The 10,391-nt window shown below is 40.3% G+C and overlaps 1 protein-coding gene across 1 annotated transcript; it reads left to right on the forward strand.

Moving 5' to 3' along the window:
* The first annotated feature begins 761 nt into the window (after positions 1-761).
* On the forward strand, positions 762-7,592 carry LOC310861509 (transmembrane protein 198-like). The gene is made up of 5 exons (XM_083768973.1): positions 762-900; positions 2,944-3,252; positions 4,547-5,125; positions 5,709-5,845; positions 6,183-7,592. The coding sequence occupies exons 2-5, from the start codon at positions 3,099-3,101 to the stop codon at positions 6,330-6,332; spliced, it is 1,020 nt and encodes a 339-aa protein (XP_083625099.1). The 5' UTR covers positions 762-900; positions 2,944-3,098; the 3' UTR covers positions 6,333-7,592.
* Positions 7,593-10,391: the final 2,799 nt, after the last annotated feature.

Below are 10,391 nucleotides of genomic sequence, written 5' to 3' on the forward strand. Positions count from 1 at the left end.
TTGCAGATGATTATCTTTCCAAGTGTCAGAGTTTGGAAGCACTCGTTATCAGTAAAGCAACCTCCTGCTGCCTCCTGCATTATGTGCCAATTCTAAACGGGTGGTTCACATGGGCTGTTGAGTGATAGTCAACGAGCACTTCCAAACTCCAGCACATGACCATAAGCATATACAGGGAAAGCTGTAGTTGAATACTCCACTACAGCTATAGTGAGGGCTCTCTATATAGAGTTGATATATTTAATAAGCTCTCTATAGAGTTAGAATACAGACTAAAGCATTAAAGGAGTTACAGGGGGTCCACAGCGAAATTACTTAGATGGCATGAAAACCAGTTAAACCATTTTAACCATTTGGCGTCTGGCATTTTGTTTTAAAATATAAAATGTTTGTCCTTTTTCAGCACCAGTGCCATATGAGACTCTGTACTGTAGGCCTACATCAGCTTCTGAAAATAGCTGATAACTTGTAGACCTTAAATTACAAATATTGTGTGGCGGCCCCTGGCCACACAATATTGTGTGGGTCCGTGGTCAAATACATTACATTAATTAATTTGGGGGTTCTGGACATGAAAAACATTTGAGAACCACTGGACTAAGCCAATGACAGTGAGAGCACTTTTGAGATCTGAGAGATTTGACTTGGCCTTGGCACTGGCAGCACCCTGGTGCCGTCACTGTCCAGCACGCTGGGGACAGATGGTCCCTCTCTCACAAAGTGGAACACTGTCAGCTGCTCACAGAATCACAGATGAGGGAGTTACTGCCCCGGGCAGCTCACACGGAGGGAAATGCACAACCCATGAACTTTTTTAGTACCTGACAAATTGGCAAATGTAGAGGACTTTCCTTTCTCTCATCGCGTTTGATTCTTGAAGATAATGCTTCATCACAGCAGGTAGGACACTTATAAACAATTTCTACAGAGAAGTGATGTTTTCATTTGTCTGCGATCATCTGTTATTGAGCACTTCTAGTTGTCTGTCAGACAAGTCATTGATTCTTTTCTATTTCTTCATTCAGTATAGCAGCACAAAACAATGCTCAATTTAAAGTCAATTTTGCTGGGTCCCACTATCAAACAGCACAAATAAATAAATAAATATTCATATATCGGCATATTCTTTTGAAATAAATATTGATTATATACCCAACAAAGATCCTTTAGAAAGAGACAGTGTGTCCTTTTTTGAGCACTCACAAACATGGAGCGAGACACTGCAGGGCTGCTAAAGCTCTTGTAATTCCATTTGCTGAGCCGAGCCTGAGGCTCAGCCTGAAGAGCTTAGGGTCTGGGAGACAGAGACACTACAATATCCTACACACAACTCAGCAGCGAGCGAGGGTAATGCAGAACCTTCCAAATTAAACTTTACAGAACCTCTGAAGTTCTGTGATATTCTGTGATTATTGTCGGAACATTTTTAAAGTAGGCCTACAGTACATGTTCTGAGTTCTGGGTCCCCAGACATCCTGAGCAGGGCCCAGATTCTGAGAACCGTATCTGAAACTATAGCGTATATGGAAACAAATCGTTGCTCTCGGACAGAAACCTCAGATCTCCATATTCTAACCTTTTGTTTTTGTTGTAAATGAATGCCCTACTTCATCAGCGTCACACACGAGTATCAAAAGTATCAGATCCGCGAGCTGGAAACGTGGCTCAAAGTGACACATTTTGAGCCTGTAGATCTGATACTTTTGCTATTTTTTTATTTGAATCGTGAAAAGTGACAATTTTGGACACATGAGGTTTCCATCTGACTGGACTAAATCCAGATCCTGTGAAATGGGCTGCACGGCAGTGACGACACGGTGCACTAAGTTCCAATATTCTTGAATGAATGTTTGATTTGGAATTGTTATTAACTCTCTTAGCCCTGAGGCAACCACATGAACCCATTGTCCATATTCTGGGGTTAATATTCGGCTAAATTAGAAGATCTACAAACAAGCTTGAAGGGATTCATTATTATTATTAAAATACATATTTACAACAATATCACACACACACACACACACACACACACACACACACACACACACACACACACACACACACACACACACACACACAGACTCACATTACTCAGTAATACACAGTAATGCGAGTCATTTTGATGGCATTTGTTATTGGCAACGATCCTTTACTTGAATCAGTTTGTTAAGCCACAATTAGCCCATTGTATGCAATGCAAAAGTGGTATTTCCTATTTGACATTGTGGAACAGTGTGAGCTATTGTCGGGGTGTTTGTTTAACATTGTTTGGGTAGATGGAGCACTTAACCACATGTTCAAAACAATACGAATCCCTGAAGGTGACAGCGGGTCATTTCCTCTTGTGTGTCCTGACTCATAGGCCTATGGTTTAGGAAATAGAGACATTAGCATTGGTTTCCTACTCTGCGTCCTGTATGTGAGGAAAAGGAAAGAAATGAACTCTCTCATGTGAACTTAAATAACACCCCAGGTGTGTGTGTGTGTGTGTGTGTGTGTGTGTGTGTGTGTGTGTGTGTGTGTGTGTGTGTCTCTGAGTGTCAATTTAACTTTGAGCGTGTCAGTGACAGTGTACACACGGACCCTATAGCTCCATGTGTAACTCTCAGAGTTACAAATGTAAATTAACAGCGGCAGTGGCTCAGGAGTAGAGTGACCACTTGGGAACCAGAAGGTTCCCAGTTCAATCCTGGGCTCCCCTGCTCCAGAGTTAGTGTTGACGTGTCCTTGAGCAAGATGCTGAACCCCTAATTGCTCCCAATAAGCAGTTTGGTGCATTGCATGGTTTCCTCTGCCATGTGAATGTGTATCACACAATATATAAAGTGCCTTGGATAAAGACTGCAAAGGCACTATATAAATGCATCATTTTGCCATTTTCATTTTACTGTGTACTGTGTACTGAAGTTGTTGCAGAGCTGAATTTCCCTCTTCTCTTTGCAGGTGCAAGACAGGATATGGTTTACAATGTTAATCATGGTGTTTCCTCTTACCCTGGACGGTAGCGGCATTCCAACGTCCACTCTTCAAAGTGGCGTCCTGTAAGGCCCAGCATAATAACACAATAACTGGAAAAATAATATTAATAATCTGCCAGTATGTCCAACACATCGCTGAATATCACTGAGGAGCCGGGAATAGGCTCTTATGACGTGGACCTGTGTTTGCTGGACATTAATGGCCGGTTTGACGTCATCCCCTGCATTCTCTCCTCCATATGCATCGTATTCGGACTCATCTACTGCTTTTTAGGTAAAGAAACACAACATACCTAGACACTAGACACACATAATTATACAACTCTGTTTATACCAGTGTAATTAACAATGGTTAATTGTTAATGTGGGCTAAAATACCACTAAAAGTGGCTCTGAATTATTTGTCAAATAGTGCTTAGTAGAACCATTAGAGGTGCCAAAAAACGAATAAGCTGAGGAACTATGAGAACATCTAAAGCAGGGTTCTCAACCTTCTGTAACTCATGCCCACCTATATGTGTCAAGATGGTCTGCAAGGCCCAGTCCAAGAAATCAAGGTAATACTTGTAGCCTATATGAAATAAATAAAGGTAATTTTTTTGGCTTAAAGGACTACTGTAAAATGAAGGAAACACACAGTAGACAGACGACACTGAGGACATTTCTGTGTATATGGCCAAATCCAATCACAAAAACGATTGAGAGTATACTGTACTGTATACAATTGAAATGCTTATTATAAAGTTTGCACTTATTTTAGATGTGTTATATAGGCTCTCAATCTTTTTTATGGTGAGCTTTGTCCATATTTAAATGTAATTGTGGCTATTTTCCTACACTGAGAAGCGGGCCCACAGTCTGCTGAACAGCACTGCACAAAATCGGTGCGGCAGGTCTGCAAATTGATATTGCAAATATGTTAATAATACTTACAAAATACAATTTGTGATTGCTAAAAGCAACATTTTAATGGGAGTAATTTGTCAGCTAAATTGCAAAACACACTTGAACCACTGAAGAACTAAACAGTTTGTGTAATGAGCTGCCAGGGCGGATAGCTCGCATATGGTAGAGGAGACAGATGAGATGGGGGGTGTATAGCGGAAGATGGGCCACCTGTGGGCATCTGATTGGAAAAGTTGATTCTACGTTTATTCTACTTTCTGTACCGTACATCAGTTAAACATTTGAGGGCAACCATGTGAAATCAATTAACTTTAGAAACGCCACAGAAAGTTAAATCAATGCAAGATGAACGAGCTCAGTGGCCTTGTGGTTAGTGTCTGCCCTGAGACTGGGAGGTCAGGGTTTGATCCCTGGTCGTGTCACTACAGACTCTAAAAATGGTACTGCTTGGCACTCCCTGTGACATACTAGCATCATGTCCAGGGGTGTACTTGTACAGTACATCAAGCCAACAGAGTTTAGATGCAGATTGCAGACCCTTCTCCATCAAGCTGCCTCACGCTACAGAAACAGGAGACAGGCTTCTGCCCTAGGTGGGCCATATTATGGCTTGACAAGGCTCGAACGAATAAACGATATGGGGACACGTCTTCTGTTTCCAGGATACCGGTGTTTTAAGATGGTGATGTTCTTCTCGGGGTTCAAGCTGGGGTCATCTGCCGTGTTCCTGCTGTACCAACAGGAGCCAGAGTTCAACGCTCAGCTGGCGATGGAGACCAAGGCGGGGATCGGTCTGGGAGTGGGCGTGCTGTGTGGTCTGGTCACCATGCTGGTCTCCACCATGGGACTGTTCCTCACGGGCCTCCAGCTGGGCGGTCTGCTCACCGTCGCCGTGCTGGCGCTGATCGGACAGTTCCACAGCCTGACACCGACGTGGCTCCCCGTCGGGGCTCTGCTGACCGCCTCCATCGTCACGGCCATCTTCACCTTGCAGTGGCAGAAGCCATTCACTGTGGTCGCCACGGCCGTGTTCGGGGCGACCACGGTCATGGTGTGTGTGGACTACCTGGCGGAGAACTTTAAGTTGACTGTTCACGTGTACGACGTCCTTTGTCAAGTTGGCCCTGCACGGCCGCTATGCTGGTTCAGCTGGGCCATCACCGGGATCTGCCCTGTGTTGAGTCTGATGGGTGTACTGGTGCAGTGGAAGGTCACTGCCCACGGTGTGGTCCACAGAGAAGGTGAGGGAAACAGTGCCTGTAAAATAAAGAAAAGAAAAAAAACACAAGCTGTACTGTAAAAGAAAGAAAAGATCCAAGGCACTCTTCAGAGAAAATATTTAATCCTACATGAATTATTCCTGCAAAATGTCTTACATTTTTAAACATAACTCTATATGTAATACATGTTTTATGTATTACATTAGGCCTACACATTTATTTATTTCATATTATATTGTTAAAACAGAACTGGCTTACAGCCCACATGTAATGGCACAGCTTTCTCTTAGTTAGGCTATAGGCCTTATCCATCAATTGAAAACACCAATTTACAAGCACTCCAGACTTTTTCCTGACTTTCTGAGTGCTACAATACATATGTTTTATGCATCCTACAATGTCTCCCTGGTCCCAGAGACCACCTCCAACCACTGCAGTGCAGATGTATTCCTACTATAGTAATAGCATACTATAGTACTATACAGAATGATAGTTCAAATATCATTTTATTGGACATGATTAAGTCCCGTCATGCTTCAAATTAAAGGTATTCCATGAGGTTACATCATGTACATGTTTGTTAATTGCATCTCTCTCTCCTCAGGTTCTCACAAGAAACAGGAGCAGAAAGATGAGAAAGATGAGTACAGGTACGCCCCCTCCAGAAGGAGACGAGGTGAAACACAGCGCCGTCGAAGACCACCACTCCTCAAACGCTACGCTGGTGACGTCCTTGCTCCGGTCAGTAGCTTATATTAAATTGTAAAATATATACGTTACATGTCAGCAGATGACTGATTATTACGCCTATTCACGCACACAACTCTTTCTTTAGTTTAGTCTATGTAATTTTACACGTTGTGTTGCTTGTGAATGTGTGGTGTCGATATTTCCCCATTTCAGAATTAATATAGGTCTACTATTATTACGACTACTACGTACATTTTAAAACCTTGCCAAATGTGTCTTTCCTTTGACATGCATGGGGAATATTGGAGTAGGCCTATATGAATTTTTGGCCACGTGAAATGAGAAGTTGAGAGTAGCAATTTTTCTCTCTCTCCCATTTGACTTTCAGAGTTATCTGCAGAGCCTTCAAGAGCGCCAGACGGGAACAGGGTCGTCAAGCAGCAGCCTGAGCACTATCACACACACTGTGATTGACTATGACTTTGACACACGATCCACAGTGCCACTAACTGCCTCTTCACCTGTGTGGACGGTCTAAAGACTGAACAAATCTGCAATATAAAAGGACCAGATCTCTACAGTAGGCCATATACACTAAAACACATCTCTACAGTACAGTATTATGCTAAAAGACACAAAACATGCCTACAGTATAAGACTCACAACGCATCTCTATAGCATACATTGAAGAAGACACTGCAGTAATACACTAAAGCCAAAACATATACAGTGTCAAATCATGGAGGGATCCAACTTCCTATAGGAGCAAATTCATCACCCAAAACCCCATGAACGATGAGACAAAGTGATAGGAGTGTACAGTTTCATTATTATTACCAGGTTTATAATCTTCTACAGCTCTGCTATAGTGTTAGACAGTTTTAATGCCCTTTAAAAGTTTGCTAATATTAACCTTTACGTGCTCCACCATTCATTCATGTACAGTATAGCTGGTGACTACATTATTCCTAAACAATGTGTCTGGAATAGCTGAAGGGATTACAGTTTTACTGTACAAATATGAACAAAATGACAACGATAATTGGTGTATTAATATCATCATATGCATCAATATGTTCTACTGAACTTATGGGAGAGATGACATACAATATTACACAGTGAAATCCTGCCTTAATTTTAATCTGAGAATACACATGGAATTGAATGGACATGAGCATATAAAGGTATTGTTATATAGCTCTTTATTCCCACAGCAATCACTGCTATAGAGTGTATAGTAAACAGAAAACGCATTTTTAGGTTTGGATAAACAAAAAGAGCATTGGTTCTCCCTCCAGATGAAATTGGTGTTCCACCTGAAAATGTAGTTTCTGTTTACTAAAGAAAGAGCTGGGGGCACTGTGTGAGACCCATCTTACAGAACAAACGACAATAAAGCTACTATAGAAACTGTATACTGTATACTTTGACCAGAGGGTTTTACTGTGTGGCCTGCTGAATGCTATTAGTGAACTGACCCCTAGTTTGACAGAACACCTGGCAGTTTGGTGTTATAAACAAAACATAACATCAATTAAAGGTAGGCCTACCAACCATTTATGTTAAGATGTTTAGCAGTCGTCACAATTGGCAGTTTGTGTACAATATGGTTGAGAATGTAACATACATGCCTTATGTGTGCACTAGAACAATCTCCAATCATTAAACAAATGTAAATAAAAATAAATCAGTAAAAAATGTGTTATTCTTTAATGTGTCCTTTTTATAACTGCAATGTCCAATACCATCCACATGACCATGCAAAATCAAAATAATATTTTTTACAAAAAGCATTGAAACCCTGTTGATAATATGATGATAATTTAACTCACTATTTTACTTTTGTAACTGTATGATATTAAAATAAAGTTTGATTGATTGATTGATTGACTGACTGACTGACTGACTGACTGACTGACTGACTGACTGGTTGGTTGGTACTTGGTTGGTTGGTTAGTTGACATGACATACACCCAAACGTAATGACGGTGGGATTTTCACCTTTTCAAAACAATATAAGTTATAACATATGTACCAGATTTATTTTGACTATAATTCTTCCTCAGTTATTAATCTAATCCTTGTATGGGATCATCTATCATTTGCCTATCATTCTCTCCATAAGTCAATAAGATAGACCTCCCAGTTCGATGTACCTTTTGCCAGGCAGAACAATATGCCATGATGTTCCGTTTACCTCTTGATCTAATGATTACCACCAAATAAGTCCTTTGTAGGATTTTCTTTTGTATCATTTCCAATTTTCTGTGCCGAGGCTGAACCCAGCGGAAATTAGTGGAGGTGTTTCAATAACAGGACACGACGACCACCTCATCTGGCAACATTTGAGTTTGTTATTTATGCCCTTCTGATTGCAAGCTTAATTAGCCCCTTTTGGTGCCAACAATTCAGCATTCATTTGATGATACAACAAAAAGGAGGAGTCTGAAATTTCTTTATTAGGAACAATCCCTTGAGAAGTACAACCTTTATTCAAATAGTTTCATTTGTATTGGAGTGTGAAGCTTGAGGTAGGTCATAATCGCTTCAACGTGATGCTTGGGTGAGATGAATCGTGCCAGTCAGCAAGGCCCACCGTTTAATGCTGTGGCCAAAATAATTATACACATTTTCTATGTTATCATAAAACTGCTTGAGCTCTGTGTTACGGTCCTATGTGGCCCTAGTGGTGTTTTGGTCTGTGTATAATCCACTGTTAGTGTTTTCCAGTGCTGATGATGGATGGATGGTGGGAGTGGCAGTAGAGATTGGAGGCGTGTCGTGGAGATTGTGACACACCTGGGCCAGTATAAAATCACCAACCAGTATAAAAGGAGAGAGAGAACAGCCTACAAGCTCTTTCGCCATTGTAACAAACACCACATGCTGCTGAAACCCTGTTTTCTGTTTTCCCAGTGAAACAATACTAGACAGACAAAGTCACTAGTCAGATAAAGTTGATAGTCAAAAGTTACTTTAAGCAACTCAACTCATGCAAACCACTGTCCAGTATACCAAACCATTTGCCTGAATACTGTTTATATATATGCCTGCTGCCTCTTAAGGTTACATTATATCCTTATACTACAAACTTATACATCTTTGGGGTATTCCTGAATCTTATGTCATATTATGGTACATAATTATGCAATTCTTAACCCATAAGACACATATGCCTGACATATTACATTCAATCATTCCTGATTTTTATATAGAAGTGTATAATTGTAAGTCTCTAAATGTTCTGATGAATTGAAAATGGTGGGCCTTATTGTAAACAAGTGTAATGCTTCATCATAGTGTCCACAGTTTTTGTATTGAGTTGTACTTTTGTTTGAATTAAATGTACTCATTCTGCATACTGTTTATAAATCAATACACTGAAACTGGGACTCAACTGATGCAAATTACAGCAATGTTGTTATTCAATTGAGCCATTTAGCCTACATGTATTGCATTTCTGTTAAATATGCTAAAGTGGCTTACATTTATTTAAATTGCCATGTTTTTTTTTTTTAATAAACAAAACACATTCACATTCACATTGTTCACATTGGTGCTGCATTATTTCATAGGCCAGTGGTCTACTTCAACAGGAGAACAGGAGCGCCACCGCCAGGTGGATTTTTGAAAATGTCTCAAATCATGAAGGCAGTGTGCAATTTACGTGGAATCTTTCACAGACTTTCATAGGCTACTAGGCTGAGGAATATATCCCACCCTTTTCACATTGGCCAGTTACAGCGCCACCAACAGATGGATCTGTTGTTGTAGTAACGACCCAGCCATAGACTAAAATAACCCAGCACACTCAAACAAAAGAGGCTGATGAGTGATGACCCCATCAACTCTCACTATTATCACACTTTACGCCTGAGAGAGAGAGAGAGAGAGAGAGAGAGAGAGAGAGAGAGAGAGAGAGAGAGAGAGAGAGAGAGACGGCTCGCCCCACGGCGATGGAATATCCGTGGACATACACGGCTACAAGGGGGTCCGACCTTATACTCTAACTCACTCACACATTACATTTTTAGCTGATTAAATGTTGTGTATATGGAAGATGATCCAGTGGAGTTATCTAGAAAACTAGAAAACTGTGTTGCCATGTTTGTGACCTTAAATCCATCCATCATTTACACCTGGTTGTGAAATTGGGAAGCACATGGGGAAAGTAGAAAACATTATTTTACACACAAAATAAATAAAATATTTTTTTTTACACACAATAATCTAATACAAAGTTTTATTTGCAGGTCAAAGTAATTTATATCAAAGCATATTTACACAGGACTAAATGTATATCATGAATGTATATCATTAAATTGTCTGAAGTATGATTAGTTGTCTGAAGTCTATTAGTTTTGTCTAAAATTGTGGATGTGGGGTAAAATGTACCAAATTTGTAAATTGAGCCAATTATCCTAGTAGGCTACCAGTAGGCAGTAGCCCATTAAACACTATTCAGTATTCATATTGTTTTCATTATGTCTTTGCTTTGCTACTATTTTTATGGCTCTTTGTCATATAGGCTATGCTTACTCAGTAAATTTCAATTGCTAGAAGACATACTGAAATAAGGGTAGATCTTTAGATTTTA

Source organism: Protomyctophum parallelum (genome assembly GCF_964188405.1).
Source record: "Protomyctophum parallelum genome assembly, chromosome: 7".
Classification (NCBI taxonomy): Eukaryota; Metazoa; Chordata; class Actinopteri; order Myctophiformes; family Myctophidae; genus Protomyctophum; species Protomyctophum parallelum.

Bases quoted from the DNA above. Each gene is read 5' to 3' on its own strand.
- LOC310861509 (XM_083768973.1), top strand. From the start codon at position 3,099: ATGTCCAACACATCGCTGAATATCACTGAGGAGCCGGGAATAGGCTCT. The intron at 3,253-4,546 runs GTAAAGAAACAC...TTCTGTTTCCAG, and splicing joins ACTCATCTACTGCTTTTTAG to GATACCGGTGTTTTAAGATG. The intron at 5,846-6,182 runs GTCAGTAGCTTA...TTTGACTTTCAG, and splicing joins CTGGTGACGTCCTTGCTCCG to AGTTATCTGCAGAGCCTTCA.